The sequence below is a fragment of the Oryzias latipes genome, chromosome 10 (genome assembly GCF_053564925.1).
Source record: "Oryzias latipes strain Hd-rR chromosome 10, Olatipes_Hd-rR_3.1".
Classification (NCBI taxonomy): domain Eukaryota; kingdom Metazoa; phylum Chordata; class Actinopteri; order Beloniformes; family Adrianichthyidae; genus Oryzias; species Oryzias latipes.
The window spans coordinates 14,934,902-14,960,296 of record NC_136246.1 but is presented as its reverse complement, the minus strand read 5'-3'; the positions used below and the strand labels follow the sequence as shown (position 1 = coordinate 14,960,296).

General features: G+C 41.6%; 2 protein-coding genes across 6 annotated transcripts; one reads left to right on the top strand and one right to left on the bottom strand.

Annotated features, from left to right (window-relative positions):
- Positions 1–3,530: 3,530 nt before the first annotated feature.
- sesn4 (sestrin 4) lies at positions 3,531–14,194 on the top strand. Of its 5 annotated transcripts, none has more exons than XM_011479995.4 (9): positions 3,531–3,752; positions 7,810–8,007; positions 8,150–8,332; positions 8,615–8,860; positions 9,097–9,205; positions 9,377–9,501; positions 9,863–10,029; positions 10,122–10,266; positions 12,433–14,194. In XM_011479995.4, exons 1-9 carry the CDS (start codon positions 3,687–3,689, stop codon positions 12,520–12,522), a joined length of 1,329 nt encoding a protein of 442 aa, XP_011478297.1. In that variant the 5' UTR covers positions 3,531–3,686; the 3' UTR covers positions 12,523–14,194. The 5 variants fall into 5 exon arrangements, with proteins under 5 accessions (XP_011478297.1, XP_078810182.1, XP_078810185.1 ...); XM_078954056.1 differs by having other exon boundaries at positions 3,543–3,753; positions 7,802–8,007; XM_078954057.1 differs by lacking the exon at positions 3,531–3,752 and adding an exon at positions 4,355–4,492.
- A 1,715-nt stretch (positions 14,195–15,909) lies between these two features.
- On the bottom strand, positions 15,910–23,148 carry foxo4 (forkhead box O4). The gene is made up of 4 exons (XM_023959066.2): positions 22,360–23,148; positions 21,293–21,742; positions 18,818–20,325; positions 15,910–18,648 (listed from the first exon to the last, which is right to left on the bottom strand). Exons 2-3 carry the CDS (start codon positions 21,731–21,733, stop codon positions 18,841–18,843), a joined length of 1,926 nt encoding a protein of 641 aa, XP_023814834.1. The 5' UTR covers positions 21,734–21,742; positions 22,360–23,148; the 3' UTR covers positions 15,910–18,648; positions 18,818–18,840.
- Between the last annotated feature and the right edge of the window lie 2,247 nt (positions 23,149–25,395).

Here is a 25,395-nt window from a genome sequence, read left to right as displayed (position 1 = left end):
AATCAAAAATTTAAACAAGCCCAATCCTTTTGATGGTCTCAGTAAGCATCCCAACATACTACTGGTGACAGTTCAGCCCATGAAAGCATCAGATACCAAATCTGTGTCTTCACTGATCGCTTGACCTCTCAGTTGATCCAGTTGGTAGAGTTGCTCACAGTTTTTATTTTAAGAACATTGATTATGCTGGTTGAAGTCATAATAATCTGACAGATTCCAGTTTGTTCATGTAAAACAGATGTTGGCCAAATCCAGACCTTCTGCTGCCTCTGACTGGTCTGTGTGAAGTCAGTGGAAAATTAGTAATAACGCATAAATTGAGGCCTGTTATGCATTCTATTGCTTTAATTATAACAATTTGTTGACAGTTTTTGTGCGTTTTTCTTTTCTGTCTTTGAATGAAAGCTGTGATGTCCCAGCCCAGGCTTGTCTTTATAAATGGAACAAAAAAAGACTTCAGGGAAGATCTGGCATCAACTGGTAACTTGCTGCTTTTGGGATTGTACAGGATGAGACACGCTTTGACTACAAAATCTTTTCCCACAAATGAGTTTGTTGCTGTGTTGCCCAGTATTCTTTGCCTGAATGATGTTTCCGTTTTAAATGAACTTGCATGAGATAATATTAGAAACCATGATTCAGATTTTGCTGATGAAATAGTTGGACCAAATGTAAACAACAGCATTATGTCAAAAAAACATTTTTACCAAATGCAATTTTTGACAAAATTTAAAACATTTTAAAACCTTAACATATAGAAAACTCTAAGATTGAGAATTCAAAGAATATAGCTGATCCTTTTGACCAAAACATCTGACAAGGGTTATTATACTAATCATTTTTAGACTTCGAATTGTAGTGCTGTTGTTTCTTTCCCTATTTTGCTGTCATATCAGTCGTGACACATTAAGGCACTAAGTCTACTGAACCCCTGAAATTGTGAGTAGTTTCTGGTACCAAGATGTGAGAAGAGCACACTTAAGATCCTGTATGTTGTGAAATCAGGTCTCCAACAATGACACTGGTTTGTCAGCACCAGTGATGCTTATCGGACTGAGAACTGAAAAACAGGAGGATACATCATAGCTACAAATGAAAATAAATGATTCGTTACAAAATTATCGTTTTCTTAAAGGGGTTTACACACTCTGTTGCAACACTTGGGTGGTACAGCATGTCAGAATTGAATCAGCATAGATATCCAGACCCAGAATCTACCACCAAAACCTTCCCCAAACCACCACACTACCTCTGCTAGCTTGTCGTCTTTTGGTTCCTCTGGGTGTCATTTGTTCTTCTGTTGAGGGATGCTGGACACCTGGTCATTCACATGATCACGTTCTGGATCACACTGACCAAACTTTACTGCACACATGCACCAATTAGACCTATCATCACCTCCTAAACCATCTTTAACAAGTCTGACCACTGCAGACCAGAACCCCCCCGTTGAAATGTAATCAAAATCTTTTCATTTGTCTATTTATCCGGCTTTTCCCCTCATCAGTAACAGAATAGAATAGAATAAAATAGGACTTTATTGGATCCCACAAAGAGGAACTTACGCACAAAGAAACAAAATGCTAATTTACAGCCAAAATCTTACTAACACTGTTTTACTTTATCTGTCAACCATAATAATTTCACTTAAGATGGCTTTAAAATAAATGATGTTATCGTTTAAAATCGATCTTCTCATAAAAGTTCAACTATAAATTCATAAAATGCATAAATATGTTTTATTTGAATGCCGTTTCTTGAACTGTTCCAATGCTAAGTATTTGTTTAAGATTTAACATTTATTAAGCAGGTTTCTCCTTTGCACTGTTTAAATCTCTAATTATGTAAAAAGCATTTCTCGTAAGAAAGCAATATTGATTTCTGAGTAAAAATCTAAAATATTATTTGATAGTGAACCAAATTTGGATCTCATTTAAAGTAGTGTTTTTAATAGTATAAACCTCATTTAAATAGTACAAAACTGTAAGGGAGTCAGGAATTTGTAGAGACACCCAGACATGTACTTCTTTATTGTATTTTCTCACTAGTTGTCTGTGATTTACACACTATACCTCTAAGATGACCAAATTTTGTCAAAATATCTGTATTTCCCCCATCAAGTCATAGTTTCTGAATTGAGAAAGGGAAGCAGAGCCTTCTGTTGTCAGACTCCTCTCTTATGTAAATACCCGGCTACATTTTGGGGAAACAGGGAGACTTTCTGACCTTTAAGGTTCAACTTAACCCTTTTGTTTTAAATCTTTGTCTGCAATCAGAGGTGGTTTGAGGAGTCATTCCTGTATTTATTGTAATGTAGAACTTAGTGGCAAGGTGACTTCCCATGTTGCACAAGGAATCTTTTCACACACTCTTGAATTTATACAAGTTCAACCATTTTAAACTTTTGTCTTTTCTTTTAGAATATATCACCGACCAAATATATTCTAGCTAATAGCTCTTTGAGTTTCTTCTGTGTATATTAACTTTACATATGCCTAAAAACGTAACTAAGAAACTTTTGAAAATGTAAAAACTTGGCTTATTCCTTTAAAACTTCAACTTTCTTGTAAAAAGCAAGGTCTTTTACTCTCAAACTGTTGTGCACCTTTTTCTGCAAAAATCAGAATCAAAATATACTGTGTTATTGTTTTTCTCATTTCGACATTTTTACTGGAAGAATGTGCTTGCTGAAAAGTATACTAACAGTCCCACTCTGATCATCTTACGCTAGCTTACAGCCCCTTACACCCAACCTAACATTACCGGTGCAACAAAAATGGTGAGCAATATTGGAGCTATCCAGCCGTAGAGTTTTGATCCAGATGCCAGCTCAGACGGGGAAAATGAAGACATACACGGATCTATTTGTCTCCAATAAGAAGGGAGCGAAGCAGGGAGCTTGTGGCCCACCTACAGGATCACCTATATCACTGCTACAGGTATTTTCAAAAGGCCTTTTTTCATCTGCTCCTCATTCACAACGATTTGAATACAGAAATACTCAGACATGCACATTTAAGCTTCATTCTTTTATTTATGTCCACCAGCATAAGAATACCGCCACAAGAACATGGTAAAAACACCCATAACACATTTCTTTGGAGTGGGTCTTTCCATTTGACAATAACTTGGTTAATTTGGACCTGAATTTTACAGGTAAATTCTATTCAAATTGCAATGAGATGGCTGCAGTTGCAAACAACAATTAAAGTTGATTAACTTGTGTTTTGAATACATTTGGGATAAAGCTGAAAGTTCCCTGCTGGATTTGGGACTGATTCCTAGTCCTGTACAAGCAGAAATAATCTACCAGGAATAACAAAAACAACATCTTCTCCTAAACAATTGTGAGGAACTGGTCCGACCCTCACGTCGTCTCTCTGCCTTCGCCTGTTTTCTCCTCTGTTCGCTGGCTGTGTTTTTTTTCCTTGCAGATGTTCATTAACATTACAAGAGCTTCCCCTTAGCTCCGCCCCCGCGCTCTGATTGGCCACACTGTTACTGGAGCTGTCAGCTCAGCTCTGGGAAGCTTTTCTCTCCGCTTAGTTCGACCTGCAGCCTTCAGACAGGCTGGCTGCAGCCAGTGCTCGACTGCGCTTTGTTAGCTGACTCCGAGAGCACCCAGGGAAACTCCAGCCGTATCAATGAAATAGTATACTTTCCCCCCTCAATTTTCGTTTTGGAAAATGATCATCTGCACGAATAAAATGGAGTATCGCTTAAGATCGCAGTGCCAGCGAGTACAGAAGCAGGTGAGCCACCTTTACATTTCTGAGGCAAACAAATGTCTGATGATTCGGACAAATGACGATGGCAGCTAACAGTGTAGTAGCGGATCCTGTTCATTCATTTGTCCGGCCGATGTAGTACATAGCAAAGAAAACCAGTTTTCTCCATTTGTGTTAGATCTCTCTTTCTAAACTCGAAATAGCCGTGTTTTGAGCAACATTTGGGTTAAAAACTATTGTATGACTTGGATGTTTTTAGTCCGTAAACCTTTTTTAAAATATATGTTCAGCTAAGTTCATCTGGAACTACAGTTAGCTGTCGCTAGCAAAGGAGAAACTTCTCCTATAACTTGCTAACTTTGCTAGCTTGTTCCCAAAACGAGCGCTTTACTGGAGTTTGGAAAATAAAAAGCGTTATTAATGTTGTAATTAATGTCTATGGCCTGCTACTTTTCCTCAGCAGCTCAAACAAAGATTGCGGTTTCCATCCCCAGCTGCTCAAGCGTCACGTAAAGCTCGCATAGTCTCACTGTTATTAGTTGACATTAAGCCAAAACCCGCCGTGCTCGGACTTAACAGATCTTTCTTGGTGATTAATGGTCACGTGACAACGCCAAAAGTACGACAAACGGTTTCATTTAAGTGTTTTCCGCCGGAGTGACAAAAAACGATCTTGGTTTTTAGACTAGAATTTGACGTGTCCTGTTAAAAATGAGCAAAGTGTCGTTAGTGGTTTAGATGGTGCAGTGAGGAGAAAGCTGCAGGTGAGGATGACATCATCATGTGAGGAGTTTTGAGAATATAAAGTATTGCAATGGTATTGAATATCTCTGCTTATTATAGTTAAACCCCATCAGTTAATGCATGTCGTCCTCAGTAAAGAAAAGGTTGGATTTATTTACATTAACTTCTTTATGTCAGTAAATGATGCTTTTTTTAAAAAGTGTAAGTTATTTTTTTATTGCGCTGTTTTTTTTCTGAACTGGGGTGCCAATCAAAGTTGTTTTTCTCCTTTGCTGGTGTTTTTCAACTTGCAACAGAAAGAGGGCGCTGTTCCGGTCATAATCCAACAAAGTCCTAGTGGCTGCAGCTCATATCCACAAATGGAAAAAAACAGGCAAATGTGTTGTTGACTCTGCTACCTTTCATTGCCTTTCACTGTTTTGAACAAGTCCTGTAACCGTTTTGGATAGAATCAGTTGGATGTTACACGTATACATCAGTAGGCATGTCCCCGTTCTTTCATAATCCACACTCACTTGATTGAAAATAAACGAGACCACATCAGAGAGGCATGTTTGAACCTGCATCTCCTCCTCCTCCCCCCTTCTGCTGTGTTTACTGGGGTCCAGTTGTTGATCTGATGCCCACTGGTTCTGGTCTGTCCTGAAAAAAACTGTTAGTCTTGGTTGTACTGGTCTGTGCAGTTCTTATTCCTCCCCACTTCTGCCCCTCTGCAAGCTGCACTGGGGGGGTTGCAGCTGGTTGCTTTGACTCCCCGAGTTCAGGTTGCAGAACCTAAATCAGCTCTGGCCGCTTGTTTCCGGTGCTGAAAGTGGGGTGAGGGGAAGGGAGCCTGAGCCGCTGGTACAGCAGAGCATGATAAGGACGGACCCCCTTCAGGCTGAGTTGGAATGCAGATTGAATGTCCCTCTATATCTGCAGTGCACCCCCCCCCATTGCAGTCCATCACACACTTGCAGCACACAAACACACATGCATCCTTGGAAGACTGCTGGCATTATTTTCCCTCTCCTTTGCGGTGTTTTTAGAGCCATACTCCTCTTTGTGTTGCTGTTTGTACAGTGCTGGTGTTTTGTCATACAGCCATAAAGACGCTCTTTGTCTTCCTGCATCTTTCCTATCCTCTGACGTCACCCCCTGGCTTTCATTTAAACCCTGCCTCATGCCTCTTTCTGATCAATATACACCTATCGGGGTTACAGATGCAGATGATATCGTTGACATTTCTTTTAAATACAGGTCTATAGTGACATCATTTGAAAGAAATGCAAGTGCGACACTTTTGCTTCCTTGTTTTTGGTAAAGCATCTGTTTCAGTTGCTGTATAGGTTTGTGTGCATCCATCCGACCAAACTACACGTTGTTATATCAAGCAGGGTCGCTTATATTATTATCATTGTTGCTACATAAGTTCAGACACACCAATATTACCTTTTTATGAGGTTAGGTAATAAGAAGATATCATTTTCAGAAGTCCAGCTTTGTTGTCAGGTGGATTATTTTATTATTTTTTAGAGGAAAGGACACCTTTGAACTTTTAATATTAAGGAAACGGCTTCTCTTCCAGCATATTAGATAGAAGCCCAATGTCCAAAGTTCCTTAAACTTTAGCTTGTAACTCAGATCTTCTGCTTTTGTGTTGGCGACGGCATTTCCTGCTACAAAGGCTCACAACAGTTCCTGTATCAGTCTGACTGTTTCTGAGATTTGCCCAGACGTGTTTAGTAAAAGTATCCATTTAATGTTTTTGCTGAAAAATCAGTCATCGGAACAGTTATACCTGCATTTCACCCATTGTAGAATTGAATGAAGTAAAAAAAAATAATCAGCCTGCACTGTACTCTATTTATTACCTGCTTGCCTGGGGTCATCCCACAGGAAGTCTTAAACATTTCAGGTTTGTTTTCTGTAAAGCAGAGGCCTCTGAAGTGCCGGTTTGTACAACACAGTTAGTGTTTGATGGAGCGGTAACCTAGATTCTGCATCTCAGCATACTAATCAGCGACTCTTGTGTTAGCAGAAAGACACTTGTGTGACTGTGCTCCTCTGCGTTTTTGATTGGCAGGCACCTGTGTGCTCTACATTTCCTCCACACTATTACTTTTGAGTGTTGACAGACTGGAGAAGGTCAGTGTCTGTGTCCAGGCATGTTTGATTCCCTTCACAAATGCCTGGTTGGCTCTGGGCTCCTGCTTTCTAGAAATGCTGAAAATCGATAATGCTAGGATTGACTCGCTCCACAAGTACAACGCTACCTTGTTTTTAGATTTAAGCAAATACCCTATATGGGTCAAGAGGTGGAGCTTCTCACAGAAATGGGCGGAAACACCAGCCGCTCCTGGGAGAAGACAAATACCACATAGAGCCTTCAGCCAAATGCTGCTGAATACCAAAGATCCCAACAGGAATGAAATGAAGCAACATGATTACTTTTTTTTGTAACCTAGTCCGTTGTTTTGTGATATAAATTGAAAGTTTTTTTGTGCGTTTAAATTTAAATCTTTGTTGAAAGACTTAGGTTGCTGCAAACCATTGTATGTTTACATTAAATGTGAGTCTGTACGTCTTTTCCTGCAGGCCATTGCGTGATGGTTAGATTGGTAGTAAAAAGCTTACTTCTCTGCATGGGTCTCTGCTTCTCCTGGCCTCTGACTCGTCCCGTAGCCGCTTGGATGTTTGTGTTTTTGGCTTCATCCGTTCCTTTTTGACTCCTGAGATTCCCTCTTCTTGGCCTCCTATGCTCAGCTTTCATATCCACGTTTCCTCTCCAGGAATCTGAATTCAAAGTTGTTTTAGAAAATGTTCTGCAGCTTTACTTTCAACCTGTAGCAGTTAATCCAGCTTCAGCTCTGAAGGTTCCCATTCCAACCTGACTTCTGTAGATTCTTGGGTTTGTTATGAATTGCTGGCGGCATCATGTCATGGCACCACAGCTGCTGTGCTGTGAGGACCCACTGATTTAAGGTGTGGAACATGACTCTCGTCCAAAGCACAGTCTGAGCCCATCATCACATGGCGTGGACTGTGAATGTGAAGGGCAACTCCGACTTGAGCCAAAAAAGCTTTGGCTACTGAGAAAAGCCAGCAACAGCATTATGTTTTCCTCACTGTTATTGTCGTCTTTGGGGCCTTTAACTGAGTCAATTGGCCCGTCAAACTTTCAGAAAGAAACCCTCGACATTTGTAAAAATTCTGCAAAATAGCTGCACTTTTTAAACCTTATAACAAGGATAACATTTTATGGTATTTCCTTTGAATATAAGATAAAAGTAGCTTTTTTCTAAGGCAGTGTTTCTTGATTAAAAATAAACGTCATTTCTTCTTCTGGGGTCTGCAGGTGATGGTGAACGGTGAGAAGGACCGAGTGTCGCTGCTGGTCATGAAGGCGCTGGTCAGCAGGGGGAGTGTAGACGCCGTATCCCAGCAGATGGCCACTCACCCCCAGTATCTGGAGAGCTTCCTGCGCACACAGCACTACATCCTGCACATGGACGGCCCCCTGCCGCTACCATATCGCCATTACATCGCCATCATGGTCAGTGACCTGTTGTCTGTATAAATAGATTTAAGCTGCTCTTCTTAACGTGCAAGTCATGATCCATACCCAGGACGGTACCGCGATAATGGATATGCCGTCCTGTGCATTGGTGGTTTAAACCCTTAGCTTTGTCTTGCAGGCTGCAGCTCGACACCACTGCGACTACCTGGTGTACCTGCACTCAGCCCAGTTTCTGAGAGTGGGAGGCGACCATCTGTGGCTGCAGAGTTTGGAAGCAGCGCCTCCTCGTCTTCGTCTCCTTGACCACATTAACAAGGTGCTGGCCCACCAGCCGTGGCTAACCGCCTGCTCCCATATACAGGTATGACGCAAAAGTAAAGGAAGTGTGCACAAAATAAATCATGTGAAAGGTTGATGGGTATTTCTAATTTAATATACACGTTTATGTATAATCTTACATTTACACTGGATGGGAATATTAAAGCTTTATCAGTCAGCTTGTTTGCTTGGTTTGAGTTTCAGCTTGTTGATTAAACCTGAACGCAATGAGCCGCAGCCGTGCAATCGACTGATTAGATACGTTACATCCTTCTGCAGTTGTGCAGGTGAACCTACCAATGCTTCCTTCTCCCCTCTCCTGCAGACGTTGCTGAAGGCGGGCGAGCAGTGCTGGTCACTGGCAGAGCTGGTGCAGGCCGTGGTAATCCTGGCTCACTGTCACTCCCTCTGCAGCTTTGTGTGTGGATGCGATGTGAACCCGGACTTTGTCCTGTTCTCCAAATCTCCCAACGACACGCTGCCAGCCTTCAGCCCTTACGATGCTGCCAACGGCAACACCAATGTGCCTCAGTCGCTTGCTGCCCCCTCTGAACATAGAACACGGCGACGGGTAAACAAACCAGACTTGGATCTGGTTTATAATGATGTCACAATGTTATTTAGATGGCAGTTAGAGCATTTTTGCTGTGGGTTCACGAAGATAATGAGGGTCCGGAATGTCATTGATAAGATGATCTTCATGTTAAATGAACAGATCCCGTGGTTTTAGGAATGGTTTTCTCGGTTTTCCTTCTTATTCGCTTTATTCAGCATCGTCTCTAAATTGCTTTGAATGTTTGTCCGCAGTCCCTGGAATCCAGTTGTGAGATGGTCTTTCTTAGAGAGAGGATCCAGAAGTCCCAGGAGGAACGGGACAAAAGAGAAGAGCAGTTTCTGCAGACACACCAGCAAACAGGTAACTCACGCCGTCCCAACATGTTTACACGTTTCGCCCGCTGTGGCTCCGCAGCCTCACATCCGTGTCACGCGGTGTGAAACTTGAGCGATTGCCACTCATCAGCTACACTTAGTGACGCTCTCTATGCCATTCCTCCGTCTTCTCCGCTGTCATCATCTCTTTTTTTAGACACGGAAGAGGAGGAGGAGATGATTTGCTTCGCAGATCCGTCGCGCTTTATCACAGATCCTGACTTTTGCTATCAGGAGTTCAGCCGCCGAGAGGAAGATCGTTTCCAAGTGTTAAGAATTCAGGTGATCACTTCACTCCTGCTAATGCTGTTGGTAAACAAGTGTTATGTAACGGGCATGTTGGCGAGCTGTAACCATGTTAAGATGGAAGTGTGTGTGCAGTCAGAAGTTCACACAAATGTGGTGTTTACTGCATTTGGTTTTTGGATCTGATTTTAGCAATACTAGTAATGTGTGCATCTGGTGGAGAGTTTTTACATTAAATTTTAAATTATTTCTGTTCTAACTTGTTGATGCACCTTCTGCGCTTCCTGCTTTTACATTTCAGCTTTTTTCCAACTTTTCTGTGCAGAATTCTGCTCAGAGCCAGAGTTTAGGATTTACCTGACGTGTTTCTCTGTTTGTCGTTGGCTCGGCCCCACAGGACTATTCGTGGGAAGACCACGGCTTCTCCTTGGTCAACAGACTGTACTCGGACATCGGGCACCTGTTGGACGACAGATTCAGAAGTGTAGCCACCCTGCCCTCGTTGCATAGCCCCGACCTGAAGAGAGCCGTCTGGAATTATATTCATTTTGTTTTAGGAATCCGGTGAGATCGCCTGTTTCATTTCTTGTCCACATTCTCTCACAGAACACCCTCTTTTCATTGAACTAAAACTCTCTTTTTGTTCCTTTCTGCAGCTATGATGATTATGATTATGGAGAGGTGAACCAGTTGCTGGAACCAGATTTAAAGCTGTACATCAAAGCCGTGGCTTGTTTCCCGGACGCCACAAAAACCCTGATGTGTCCGCTGAGTTTGACCGCCGCTAAAAGCTCTGAACGGGTAAGAGTCCGCTCTGAGGCGCAAACGTTCGGAAACTTTACATTAAATTTCCTCCAAATACAGATTTGTCATTAATGTGTCATTGAATGTTTAACACCCCTTTTTGGATTTCAAAAACATTATGAAATTGAAGAGTGGGCTGCGTGGTTCTCGCGCTCTACATTGCTCATTAGTACGTCCTTTTGTTGACATGGCAACAGGAGGTGGAAGACAAGTGTTGCTGGTGGCCGCCTTGTTAACATGCTTGTGCATCGATGTGCCAACACAGGCTGATGATAACGCAGAAGTGACAGGTGGAAAAGAAGCCGTTGATGCAGAAAATCCTGTGAAACTCCACCTCGTCGCAACTTTTGTGACCTTCTCAGAGCTGTGGTCGTTGTTCGTCACGCACTGAACCCTGTTGGGATTAATCCAGGTGGTCTTTCCCGTCAACCGTATTTGTGGGAACTGTCCACATCTGTCAAAAATCTGCGTCTCATTTACACCAAAAAAGATCATAAAAGTGTTAATGAGCATAACTTAACTATAAAAGCTGAAGATAAGTTTAAGAAGAGTTTAACATCAGTGTCGGTGCAGACATTTAATCCTCCAAGGGTGTTCATGCTCTGAATATGTGAAAATGTTTCCCAGGTCTTAGAAATATTGTTGCATCCCAGACTTTTTTTATTATCTTTTAAGCTGCAGAAACAGTTGTGACGCTATTTAATGCACACAGACAGCTGCTGCTTGTAAACGCTTTAAGTTCTTCATCGTAAAATGTTGAGATTCAAAGCGACAAACTGGACGATTGAAAGGGAGTTTGTTTCATTGAAGTCTCACTGGAGGAGGAATGCTCTCCACCTTCCTGCTTCTAGATCTCTGGAAATTGTTTTTCCCTTTTTGAAAATGGTGTGACAGCCACGGGGGTAAAGTAGGCCGAGCTCTGCAGAGTTCAGCCTCAGTGCACGTTTGATTATCATGGAACATTTTCTTTTTCATACTCACGTGTACTCTTAACATTTTTGGTGAAGCCACAAGTTTGGGAATGCTTGTGAAAACACAAAACTAAAACTCTATTTTTTCTTTCTTGACTTTGGCTGCAGTTTTTCTCTCCGGCTCCAGATGCAGCTTAAAGACCCAACCCAATAAAAATGGTGTTTTGGGTGTTTTTAACAGTTTTCTTATGAGGAAGGGCACGTTTAAAGAAAATTAAGCTCAAAATTGCATTTCTGAGCATTTCTTTGATTAAATCGTGGTAAAACAGGAGCAGACGAAAAAATGCTGTTTGAAAAAAGTTGTATTTGTTACAGAAAAATTACATTCTGCTCCATTCTGATGCATCCACTTGCAGACAAATAGATCCATGTACGTCTCTGTTTTACTCATCTGAGCTGGAGTATAGATCATAACTGTACGGATAGATACAATATCGTTTGCCATTTTTGTTGCACCACTAATGTTAGGTCGAGGCTATGAGGGCCTGTAAGCTAGCAGGAGAGAGTTTAAATAAAACGATGATGGGAAGTGAGGGCAGGGCTTACTCTGTGCCAACAGTCCCGCCCACAATTCAGAGGTGAGTTTCTGATGGAGTACTGCCGCTCTGCAGAAACTATGTCCTAAAAAAACGACAGTTTTTATGTTGTTTGTTTGTTTTTTTGGCTAAAAACGTCATAATCATAATTAAAAGACCACTGGGAACGCTTTGACAACAGATTATAAACGCTTGCATTTTAATCCACAAATAACAGATGCTACATGTAAAACGTGTTCTGAGAAAATGCTGACCTAACAAGCAGCTGCATGTCTGTCCTGAGCTCTAGGCGCACATGTGTCAAACTCCAGGCCTCAAGGGCGTCCTGCGTGTTTTCTAACCAACCTGCCATTGAAGCTCCTTATTGGCTAAACACACCTGATCCAGGTAATCAACAGCAGATGAGGCAGAATTTCTGAAAAACCAGCAGGAGGCCGGCCCTCGGGGCCTGGAGTTTGACACCTCTGCTAGGGCGTGAAAATGAACATTAACAGGAAAAAATGAAAGCAAGGATACTTTAGGTGCAAATGACACAAAATGCTTCAGTTAATAAACTTGAAAAAAGTTGTTCTTAAAGATTTTCTGCATCAGATCCTCTCCCGACAAGCTAAATGCTCTGCTGTTTTTTAACGGACCTTTTGTCTTCCTTTTCGCAGACACACATTAATTTACTCATCATGGAAGCCCGGCTGCAGGCAGAGCTGCTCTACGCACTGAGAGCCATCACTCAGTACATGATTACCTAAGTGTTGGGGGGAGCGGGGAGACCCAGAGGCGAGAATCGACAAACATCAGCATTGATGGAGCTGCGGGGCAGAAATGGAGCTCAGTGGTTCGGGGCTCCGTCTCATGAATGTGCTTTTTTTTTTTCCTTCTTTTTCTATCAGATTCAATGTATTTTCTATCACAGGAAGTCAGGCCGTCTGCTCATCCCTCCTGCAGTTCGTCTCATTGTGAAGTCTATCCCGACTCTCAATGGTTATGTGCAATTTTTTTTTAGAAGTTATTTGAATTTTTATCAGTTTGTGTTCAGTGTTGAAGAAACTGCTTTGATTTTATTTCATATTTTGAAGCAGCGTGTTAACGGTGGCCAACACTCCTTTTAGCTAGACAAGTATCCTTTTGTATAAACTAAGCTTTCACAGAAAAAACAAACAAAAAAAACAACTTTTGTACAATTGAAATGAATGTTTATGGGAGTTCAGGGCTTTTCTTTTTGTGTTTCTTTTCTTTTTGTGGACAATCCTCGTCAGTGCTGCAGGAGGACGCTGCAAACGCTGACAGGTTTGCTCTCCCTTACATTTCATATGGAAGCCGGTCACAAAAAAAGCACAGCCGTGACACTGCTGGAAGTTATTGCATCACTATCAACTATAGTTTCTTTGAATAAGCACTTTTTAAGACAAACTTTATATATTTATAATCCAATGTAGCAAACGTATTGACATTAAGGCGTAGTTGTAGGCCTTTCTTCTTGTCTGTGTACACTTTAGAGGGTCCTCCAGCTTTCTGCTGCCCTCATTTCTGAATGAAGGTACAAGATCTGCAACCGCAGCCTGTTCAGGAAGACGTTCACTCGTACCCAAGCTAAGGAGTTCAGAAACGCATAAGCTGAGCCATCTTCTGTGGGGTTTCTGTGTTTGCGTAGTAAATTGAGTAATGAGTCATTTGAATCTGAAAAAAACGAATCCCGCCGTTAGAATAAATGCAGTCTTCTCAGTTTTGTAAGTTTGGAACAAACTTGATCTTAAAAGTCCAAATTTGTCAGAATTTCCAAACACAGCCATGTTGGAAGCTTGTTAGTCAAATTATTATTGTTTTTTTTCTTAAGTTTGTTTCAGTTTTACAGCTTTTGTACATTTCGTTTTCCTGGGAGTGACTGTAGCATCTGCTTGTTGTACTGAACCCTGGTAGATGTAGAGCTTAGGGCGACCGTAGACTTAGAATACGCGGCGGCAAAGCATACTAAAGAAACAAGTAACTGTTGACAAAAGCGAAAGCGCTGTGAACACAGGTGCCTTTAGGCTGAAACTGTCGCGCTGCTCACGTGGAGGGAGGGATGTTACTGTTGGAAGCTGAACGAGGGCTGCTGGTGCATCTGGGAGACACTCCCACCTGTGACCAGGAGGATGACCTCTTTACTTGTGCGTGAAGGAGAGCACATCATGTTCTTGGTATTTCCGTATTTCAGTAACATTTCTGAAAAATGTTTCTGGAAAAACAGCGGGGTGTTTTCCTGTGGGGTGACTCTCACGGGCCACAGCTACTCAGCTAGAGCCTTTGACACAGATGGATGTGAAAACGTTTATCAAAAGAAAATATTTAAAATTCAACAAAAAAATGTAAACTAAGGGAAGACAAAAAAAACTTTTTTGAAAATGTGAAGAAATGTTTTCTATAAAGATGTATGAAAATCAATGTTGTCTACTGTTGTCATTCTGAAAAATTTGGTTTTTAAAACACCAAATATTTCTTTGTTGTGTTTAACCCTTGTGCTATCTTAGATGTCCCCACCCTTACTTTGACGTGTTATTCCTACAATGACAAAGGTGGATAAAGGGGGAAAGATTTCATGTCATCCATGGACACCAGTGAAGATCACAAATCATTGAAGAAAAAAGGTTCAGCGCACTGTCTAGTGCAGGGGGGTCAAACTCATTTTCACTGAGGGCCACACCAGCAAAGCGGCTGTCCTCAAAGGGCCAAATATAACTCATACATGTAACTAAATGTAATGAAAAATAAAAGTAACTATTCCTTAATGTTAAATAACTCGTTATTTATTTATTCTAACTTTTTAAAGAGACAATTACAGTTGCACAGAAAACATATGTTTGCTTGTTACTCTTACATAAATCCTTTTACATTTGATTCTGTCAGGTTAGGTTATATTGACAGAGTTAAACTCCTAATGTTGCCCAATTCGATATTTCAAGTCCAATTCCCCCTAAATATGAATAAATACACACAAATTTTTGTTTTAGGTAATTAAAAACTTTCATGCTCTCGCGGGCCACATAAAATGACATATAGGGCCACATTTGGCCCCCGGGCCTTGAGTTTGACACGTGTGGTCTAGTGGGTCTAGATGACCCAACTCCCAATGTTAAAGTGCCAAGGATAGCACGAGTAATGTGCAGAATTATATTAACCCTTGTGCTGTCCTAGGCACTTTACCATTGGGAGTTGGGTCAACTAGACCCACTAGACAGTGCGCTGAACCTTTTTTCTTCAATGATTTGTGATCTTCACTGGTGTCCATGGATTACATGAAATCTTTCCACCTTTATCCACCTTTGTCATGGTAGGGAGAACACGTCAAAGTAAGGGTGGGGTCATCTAAGATAGCACAAGGGTTAAAACATTTGCTGTGTTACGCCACAGTCTTAAAACTCTTGGCTTATTTTTAACACAATTCTTGTTTTTTTTTTGGTTTATAATGGAACCATTTTAACCCATTTTGTCTTTTTTCCTGAGTCAAAATGACCCAGTAAAAGGTTAGTCCCTTTCTAATTCAGGAGTTTGGTTATTTTTACTTACGGAGTTTTTGGTGTGTTTGATTTCTTTAGATGGTTCAAAGGGCATTATGTAGGAATTTAACAGCAAAGTAAATGATTTGAACATAACCGATTAAGAAATAAGGTTTTCCTTTGGGAAATTAAGAAAGATAAGATTGCATTTTTGAAGGGAAAAAAATCCATCGAAGATGAAAACACTCACTGATTTATGTGTTGTTTACATTTTTTCCTCAAATCATAGTTATATGTGGATTATAATTTTTAACATAAACACTTTGACCCACTTGTAACCCTTGTGCTATCTTAGGCACTTTACCATTGGGAGTTGGGTCATCTTGACCCACTAGACAGTGCTCTGAACCGTTTTTCTTCAATGATTTGTGATCTTCACTGGTGTCCATGGATTACATGAAATCTTTCCACCTTTATCCACCTTTGTCATGGTAGGAACAACACGTTAATGTAAGGGTGGGGTCATAGGATAGCACAAGGTTTAAAACGGAATTCTTGGGATTTTCTGTCACGTGCATTAGTTTTTAATTGGCGCCCTCTTCCTGTGCAACAGCGCCCTCTAGCGTGTAAAACCAGAACAACAAATGAGTGTGACAAAACAAGTCGGGTTAGAGTTTATTGATTTCTGCAGTTCAGAGCCGTTTGTCATCTCTGGCTGACTTTACAATGTATAGAAATAAAAGGGAAAAAGCTGAACGAGAGGAAAAAATATTAATGCAATTTTAAAATATTAAACAATTGGCTTATGCACAACTCATGACCCTCCCTCCCCTCTCTAATAGAAAAAGAACTGCCTTTTCTCTATACTACAAAAAATGGGACCTGTGTTTAAAAATGTTTTTAAAATACAGAAACTAGCTCCTACATAAAGGTGAATGAAGAAAAAAAAAGATAATCAGGTAAATGAACATTAGAGGTGAAGCACTACTTCAAGGCAGTAACCGTAAACTAAAGAAGAAGCAGACACTGCAGCCTTAAGTTAAAAAAACAACAATAGGCTTTCAGCTGAGGAACAGCAAAGTTGTATGGTTCATGCAAAATAATCAATTAGGACTGATGACAAGAAAACCCATCTTATTTTAACAAACTGGTCTTTTTTTAGATTAAGGTAGCCAGATGTTCATACATATAAAAGCATTACAAAAAAAGAAACAAAGATTGGTAACTATTGCTTATTGTGTGATAAATCTAAACAATAATTAAGATTCTGTGTGTTACAGAGTAAATTCAAAGGCCCTGATATGCATATTTGAGTACTGTGGATACGTCACATCATCTAGCACCATTCTGAGAAAAATCAAATGAGAGAAAAAAGGAGAACGCTTTATACACATGGGACTAATTTCCACACAGCTACAGTGAAAGTCGAACCTGCAGGGAGATCATGTCACAAAATAAAAAGACAAAACCAACACAAACGTCTTCAACGGAGGTAAGATGACAAAATGAAGTCTTGCTACAGAATAAGGTCATGCTCTAGTGTTTTAAATACTGGCAGTCAACAACCTGAACAAAATAAAGGAATGAGCTAGTACTGATATACATGACAGCTAATGTACACTTATCCAAAAAATAAAAAAAATAAACACAGAAAAAGTAGAATAAAACTTTGAGATCAGCTCTTTTTAAGACTGACACGTCTCCTTTAAAACACACCATAGTCGTGGCTTCTTGATTTCCAGTCTGCTGCAACAATAATTGTGCAAAGTAAAATTGTCTTTAAATATTTAGCCTCACATCTGCGCACTGGTTTTCTTTTTTGAAAATTTTTGAACGATGCCTTCCTTTTTTTTTTTTACTGGGAGTAAATCAAAAGTGCGAGGCAGATGGTTGGGAATCTTACTCAACATGATATTCAACGTTTTCCAAAAGTCTTCTTTTGCAAAGCTTATGTACACCAAGGATACTGTGTCAGGCCTAAGCGCTCCCCAGATGCCATGCAAATGCAATTATTAGTGTTCCTTTGGTTATGTAAAAAAAAACCTCTATGTGCATCTCATCCTTTACAAATATAAAAGCATAGAATATTGCAGCTAAACGGATAATTCATCCTCCAATTCAACCTAGAAAATGACCTCCCATTAGTATTATATTCATAGATATGATCATTTTCATCTAAATTGTGTTAAAACTATAGTCAAATATATTCTTTCTTTTGTTCTTCTCACACTGTGAATTATTGTTTTCTTGTTAGTAATGGGAATTAAAGTGTGAGAGGATATGCCCCATCGTTTTAAAAGGAAATTTTTCAAAGTAAAAGCCTTCTTCAAATATATATACTTTTAAATTTCCTTCAAGATATTATTTATCTGCCCAAACAATTATGCATAGTGTGCCATTAGGTACGTGTGCAACAGGATCATATATTCTTTTCTTTCTTTCTCTAAATTACCTGGATTTATTCTTGGAATTTGGGGTTCCTGTGTTACAGGAGACCTAAGTGCTTTGAAAACACACAAAGTCAAGGAGAAAAGAGGAGGGGAAAAAAAAGATGAGTCTGTGGAGGCACTTTTCTATCTTTGACAGCAAAACACTTGGCCTAATCGAGAGATTCATCCTTGAATGCCCCTTGCATAAATTCACAAAGTACATTTCTTTACTTTTGTTAGTTTAAGTGAAAACCTGGGGTTAAAAAATCAAATAAAACATACACACATCTAACTGACATCTACCTTAACACACCGGACTCCAGTTAAAATTGCCGAGCTGCAGGTATTCTTAACTTGTGAGCCGCCATGTTTCAACAAAAGAGCTGAAAAAAACAACAAAGAAAATCTGGGATCTGGTTGAGATGAAGTTGCCCTGTCTTTGCTTTCCATAATAAAGACAGTCTTAGTGTTCCTCCTGACTCCTCTGTCTCTAGAGAACTTTGCAGCATAGTGTGTGAACCTCATTCAGTTGATCCAACAGCATTCGGTCAAAACAAACAAAAACAAAAAAAACAAGAGTGAGCACAAAACTGGCCATTTCTGACATCAGGGGTACCGTATTCACCCACAAGCTAGCGTGGAGAAACACGAATGAAATGTAAACCTCCAGCAGAGGAGCAGTCTTTTCACTCCAAAAATGATTAATCACGCATCTTTAAAAAAAAAAAAAATCAGTTTAAGAAGTTATGAAAAATGGTTTCAAAGAGGAGGGAAACGGAGAAAAGGTCTGCATAGTTGTTTGTAGCCTGTCCGCTGCATGTATTGGCACATGACATGGGGGAGGCCCGGGTTCGCTGTTTTGAAGTCCAATAGAAAGTTTTAGTCTTTGAAAAGTGTCTTCAGCCAGTGGGGAGGGGAGGTGCACCACTTGTTCTGTCATTCTTCCAGGTTGGGCTGATTGGAGATCGGTTTTCTGCAACACAACAGAAGGATTTTTAGGTCATTTGTGCTGCGGCTCAAAGAGCAGAAACATTTTGACATCAGAGGCCAAAGATTTCTAAGAAAGTAACTAAAACATTCAACTCAGTTTAAAGATTTTGCTTCTTAGATCAAAAACAGAACCGGCAGAAAAGTCAGCGTACCTGGCTAGCTTTGTGTGAAAGCCTTAGCTGGGAACCCAGCTGTGGGCCGAGCCCTGCGTGGTGGCCGGCCCAGCGTAGCCTTGGCCTCCAGGCAGTATGGGGTCAAAGTTAAAATCAATGCCGTCTCCATCCATGAGGTCACTGTTGATAATGTAGTCCACATCACAGTCCAGGTTTTCCGTGAACATGTCCATGTCCAAGTCAGTGGGCAGCCGGTCCTGAGAGGTGGGGAAGCAGGACGGAGCTCCGAACGGACTCATCCCCTGCAGGTTCATGCTGGGATTGACGGCGCCCACGGGCGACGCGTGATGAGAACCCACGGCCGGGGCGTGCTGGTCTTTGAGAGTGGAGAGCTGAGGCGGGTCCTGGGATAGGCCTGAAAGGATCATCCCCAAACTCATGTGGGAGTGGTGCTGGTGCTGCTGGTGAATGTGGTGCTGCTGCTGCTGCTGCTGCTGCTGCATCCGAGGCTGCAGCGCCATGGGAGCCACGGCGTTTGGCTCCAGCCCTTTGCCCAGCAGCAGCTGGTTGGGTTTGGGCCTCATGCCCCCTGCAGATGCGCTCAGACCCATCTGCCCCACACCTCCAGTGCTGGGGAGGAGGGAGTCTACCTGAGCCATCAAAATATCACTTGGGGGCGGGGAGTCGGAGGTGAGCAGCGCCTCCAGGCTGGAGGGTACGTGGGTACCGTAAGTGCTGCCCCCACTGGAGGCAGAGCTGGGGATGGGGTTGAACAGAGAGTTACTGAAGGTGGTGGCGTCTTTGCTGCTGGGTCCACACAGAGAGACGGGGGCCTGGGCCCCGCTGTGAGGGGGGGCCTGTGAGAGGCTGGATGACTGCAGCTGATGGAAGGAGGGGAAGCTGGAGCCTCTTGGCAGCAGGGTGGAGGCAGAGGGGAGTGGGGTGGGGGGTGCTGGTGGGGCGGTGCTGGGACTGGCCCCTCCCTGCTGCCCCGTCATCAGGGTAAGGTGGTCGATCATATCTAGCTCCTCCATAAGGGTCTCCGTGAGGGTGGGGGTCAGGCTGCTGGCGGTGTATCTCCCCAGTATCCCATCGTCGGGCAGGTTGTCATCGTCCTCCTGCCCGGGAGCGATGGGCGACAGGCGTCCGCTCAGCGTGCTGGCGTTGGAGCTTGTGCGCGGGCGGAAGGTGTTCCACATGTCGCCGTCATCCAGACTGCCGCGAGACGACGGGCTGCTGCTGTTCACCCCCCATTTGGAATACTGCTGGGAAGAGTTGGGGCTGTCGGCCCCCGCCGAGCCCGTGCTGCCGTCGCCTTGCAGCGCCCCCCCGGAGCTGGCCGCTCCCGCCTGCTTCTTGGTCTGCTTGGCCCGCATGCGGCTCTTCAGCAGCTTGCTGCTGTTGTCCATGGAGGCTGCACGCCGGCGAGGAGCCTTCCCGGTCTTCCCCCCTTCCGGGTTGAGCATCCACCAGGAACTCTTTCCTGTTGACTCATTGTGCACCCTCAAGAACTTATTGTGCAGAGATAAGTTGTGGCGAATTGAATTCTGCAAACAAGCACATAAAACATAAAATTAATCCTGAGTGGATCTACTTTCCCCCCAAAAGAATTCTTATTTTATAAAGAATAACCAAAATGAATGAAACTTTAAAGAAGCCAAAGCATCTAAACCATCACCTATTCACTAAATATTAAGAAAAATAAACAAACTCAATTAATATTTAAAAAAATGTATGTTTCAGTTATTATCAAAGACAAATCTTTTAACAAATTTGCATATTCAAACTAGCACCAGCTAACAAGAACATGACTTGTCTGTAAGGCAGGAAAAAGGAAATAAAACCTACTCTGGTGGATTGTGATTTACTTTCCCTGAAGTAAAACGTATACATCTACCCTTTTACTTCAACGTGTGGAAAATCCCTCACACCCCCAACCTAACATTAATAGTACAACAAAAATGGCGAGCAATGTTGGAGCTATCCAGCCGTTCAGTTTTGATCCAGATTCCAGCTCAGACGAGGAAAACAAAGACGTACACTGATCTAACTGTTGAAAGTGGATCAGAATGGAGCAGAGAGTCTGTGTTCTGCTCACTGTAGCTTCTACATCACTAAGAATAGCTTTTTCAAACTGCATTCTCCATTGAACAAAAACATACTCTGTTACATTTTCTCTATATCTTATATATATTTTTTACATTTATTTACCCATACCTTTATTAATATAACTAAAAGGTTTGATATGCTAATTCTGGTCAAAAAGAATAAAAATAGGAAAGACTTAGGAATAGGAATCTATTTCTTAGTCTGCTTCCATCCATTTGAGGGGTACAGATACTCAGTATTTGAGTAGTTTTTCATGGCATTTTTAGCTTAAAGTCCGGTAGTTATTTGGATTGACACTTGTTTTGGGGGATCATGGTTTGAAGTTCAACTGCCAGTTTCAAAACTCGAGTTGAGTTTTTGGTCCTGCGTGTAATTCAGACCTTCCACGCTGGATGTCTCACTGACCTTCCACCCGGCGGAGCTGTTGCTGTCTCCTTTATCTCTGAAGTAAGGCACAGTTTTCACCATCCACTCGTAGATCTGGGCCAGCGTTAGCCTCTTTTCCGGAGAGTTCTCGATGGCCTGGCTGATCAGATCCGCGTAGCTCTGGTTCCCCCACGCGTTCCGTCGGGAAGATCCTTTGCGTGACGCGGCGCTGACCCCGCCCACCCCCGCGATGGCTCCGCCCTCCGCCGCGGCTCCAGCTTTCTCGGGCTCGGACGTGATTTGCTGCGCTTCGGGCTTGTCCTCGTCCGCGGGCGGGGTCCCGGCGGTGGACTCGGCGCCGTCCGCCCCCTCCGCTTTGACGGTGGAGATGTCGGGTCTCGGGAGCGGCCACGTGCAGGAGCGGGGTCTGCTCTGCGGCTCGAAATCTGGGTCAATGGCGGGCATCGATGACTCCTCCATGGCGGCGCTCTCAAAAAGTAAAAATAAAAAAAAAACTTCACAACATCCACTGCTAAGGGTTTTAAGTCAAAAAAAAACTTTACCACTATACAAAATAGATCTGCCACCCGGCGGGGGGGTCAAAGGAGATGCAATTATCTGGACACACCAATGGCCTCAGTTAATCCTCAGATTGGAGATTAGGGAACCAAAATAATCTCCTTAATAGTAACTATCATAAACCTTCCGACTTATATGGAGTGAAAGAGGGCTGCGACGGGAGCCCCTTTGTTTGAATGAAATAAAAACAAAAGTGGCGGAAAGACGCACAGCACATCTGGATCCGCAGGGCTTTACAGGAAAAGAAATGAACAAACAAATAATCCTAATTCAACGTTTTCATTCAGATACAAACTATTTAAAAACTACTAGATTTGATTAATTAATCGAAACACTTTGTAGAGAATTTGTCAACACACGTGATGATTTACGGTAAAACTAGAAAAACTGGGATTAGCTGACCAAAGCAGCTTTCTTGGAGGGGGGAGCCCCTATATTTGTAAACAACAGGCTCTCAACAAGGGGGGCTAAAACGGGGAAACTTCTTTTTTTCTTCTTTATGTTAAAACAAATTGGCTTTAACTCACAAATTGCTGGGAGTTGATAGTGAAAAATGTTCGTCCGCTGAAGAAGTCAGAAGCCGGCTGCGCTGCCCCAAGTGTACAAACAGTTCTGGGACTCCTCCAGCCGCCCCTGCGTTCCCAAAAATGAGTACGCTCCCAAAAGAAGTTTAGGAAAAAAAAATCCAAATCCGAGAAACCGATTGTAGTTACTGTAATATGATGTTAGCGGCGCTAAAATGTAAAAACAACAGAAATGCCGCGTAAGTAAAAAGGTCCGTGCCTCAGGTCTGTACGATCCGCCACATTGCGGCCAGGCGCGTGTCACCATCTGCCATGTTTCTGCACTCTTCTGCCGCGCGACACGGTTCTCTAAGAGGCTACAAAATCCCCACGAGCCAGGTTCAGGTCGCAGGTGGGGTTTTGCCCCGCTAGATAGGTATGAAACAAACTATAGGGGTTTCCCCCCGAAAGTCCGCCTGGAGGTCTGTCGGCTCCCACTCGCCGCACTTTGAAAACACCACGATAGCCACCGTAGCGTTAGCTGCTTTAAGCCCCTGCTACTCCAGAGTTTACAATCCGGGAAAAAGTCAGTCAAAAGCTGGAGATAACTTCCTTCAAGTATCCGATTTGAACCAGCGATGATTCTTCTAAAACTTCCGGTTGTTGTGGTGGTCAAAGTATTCGCCCATTCACTCTCTTTTTGACTTGTTTTGCTTTGTTTTGTTTTGGCTCGAAGCGAAGACACCCTTCTGACGTCTGTTTACCACTGTCAGGCAACGAGGTCTGCGCCTGCGTACAGTTGCATTCTGGGATACCGAGTAAAACTTGTGACAGACAGAGTAGACGTAAACAGCGTCTCCAGGACACGGCATGTACCTGAATTATGTAACTGTTCATGACCGTCTGCCAAGCACACTCAGTCCGCTGTAGTTATTATTAGTAATTAAAGCAGAGACCGAACTATTGTATATAACTACTGAAACTATAGAATATTAAAAAACTCCAACTTGTTTACACTAAAGTATAAAACAAGTCATTTACCACAACAGAAAAAAGAGAAAAGAATTCCATATTATGAATAGTTGTCACGTGTTGTTTTTATTTTTTTATATAAGTAAATAGTTCTAATAATTATGATAATTAGTACTGTATGTAAAAACAGTTTCATTTCATTTTCAACAGCCATCAACAATTTAGAAATGACTAAACCAAAACAACTTTTTAAGACAATTCTCCTTACAAGTTCAGATTCCATAATTGTTTCTTTTATCTTCTTTGACATTTTCTGTTGCTTCTTTAATGTTTTTTTTATATAACAGTTTTTTTTTTTTTACATTTAAAGGTGAAGTAATTTGGCTGTGCACCTTTTAACCAGGATCAGAAAGAAGGAGCACATTATTCCAATTTTAAAATCTTTGTACTCACTCCCAGTCTGATTTAGAATTGATTTGAAGGTTTATTTTATTGGTTTATCAAAGTTTAAATGGAACTGGACCTTCATTTTATCAGATTTATTTTTAGTTTGTGACCTCCCAGAGCCCTCAGGTCCTCAAGTGAAGGTCAGCTGGTGGTCCCAAAAGTCAGAACCAAAACATACATTTCAGCACTGTGTGCCTTGCCTGTGGAACAGCCTGCACAGGGATGTGAGGGCTTCATCCACTGTGAAGTTAAAAAAAAAATCAACTAATTTTTTTTAAGCATAGCTTTTAAGTAGTTTCTAAGTGTCTGCATGTTTTTTTTTTTATTCTACGGACTGATTGTTTTTATGGGATGTGTAAGTGTGTACTAATAATACAAATACTTTGATTTTATAGACTTTTCAAAAATGGAATAAATTCCAGATAGAAACATAAGCAATATGTGCAAAAAATAATGCTGGAACAATGTTTATGGTCATTTAATGTCATTTTTTCCCCATCTTTACTATACGGGTGGTTGTGATGTTACATTATAACAAGGTATTGGAGGTCTTCATTCTGACGGGTACTTTCCTGTAATGGTTGCTGGTATCCACCATCTTTCTGAAAAATGTATGAGAGATTTCAATTTTTTTTGTACAGAAAAAAACATTTCTTTTTGTTATTTGTTTTTGCTGTCCAATGAACCAATGACCAACCTGGAGTATCCTTTGTCTTAAATATGACCCAGCAGATGTGACCTTGAACAGAGAGATTAGTGAAATATTATTGTATGATATCTAAAGAGTTAAAAACAACCACTGTGGTTGCAACAACAATTGAAAGTAAGATTTTGACATTGACATCAATCATTTACGTTGTTGTGGTCAGGTCGTCTACTTTGTCACCTTTTTGTTTCTCCGTGGGTTTTGTCTTGCTCAAGTCTATTAAATGTTAAAGTTTGTAACACCAAGCCTTGTTTCCTGCATACCGGGTCCTACTTCACCCGTTTCTGACAAACGGGTCACCAAAAGTTTTTTTTTTTTTTTTTCAGTATGAATGACCGAAACCTCTGATGTCCTGCCCAAAAATCATAAAAATGATTCAAAAAACACTTTTTGGTAAGCAATTACTGCACCACAACAGGATAAACTGTTTTTGTAATTTCGTTTGTGGTATCGCATTAGCAAAGTCTAACCAATGTAACCAGTTGGTTAACAATCATCTTCTGTCTTTTTTTTCTGTAGCTGTTGTTGGGTAATCCTATTTGAATTAGTGTGTGCCTTCCAGCTCATTGCAACAAAAGGTAACACACCCAATGGAAACTAGGATAAATGTTGAACTTTGGTGTTTATTTTTGAACCTGCACCGCTCCTCATTAGCTGACTCATGATTAAGAAGAGGCTGGTAAGAGGCTTCTTGTATGAAATGCTTCAGTGACTGCAGGTATCTTATTGCCATGTGCCGACTCTGCTCACCAGTGGCTCTACTATTACTGACACCTGCAAGGCATTGACACACAACAGAACAGTCTGTGTGTTACTAACTTGTGTTTTTAGTACAGAAATGAAAACGGGTGAATAAAAGCTGTTTGGTGTAAAACCTTTTATTCACTGAACCTGTTTCATTATCATTATCATTTATTCCAGCCCTCTTCATTTAT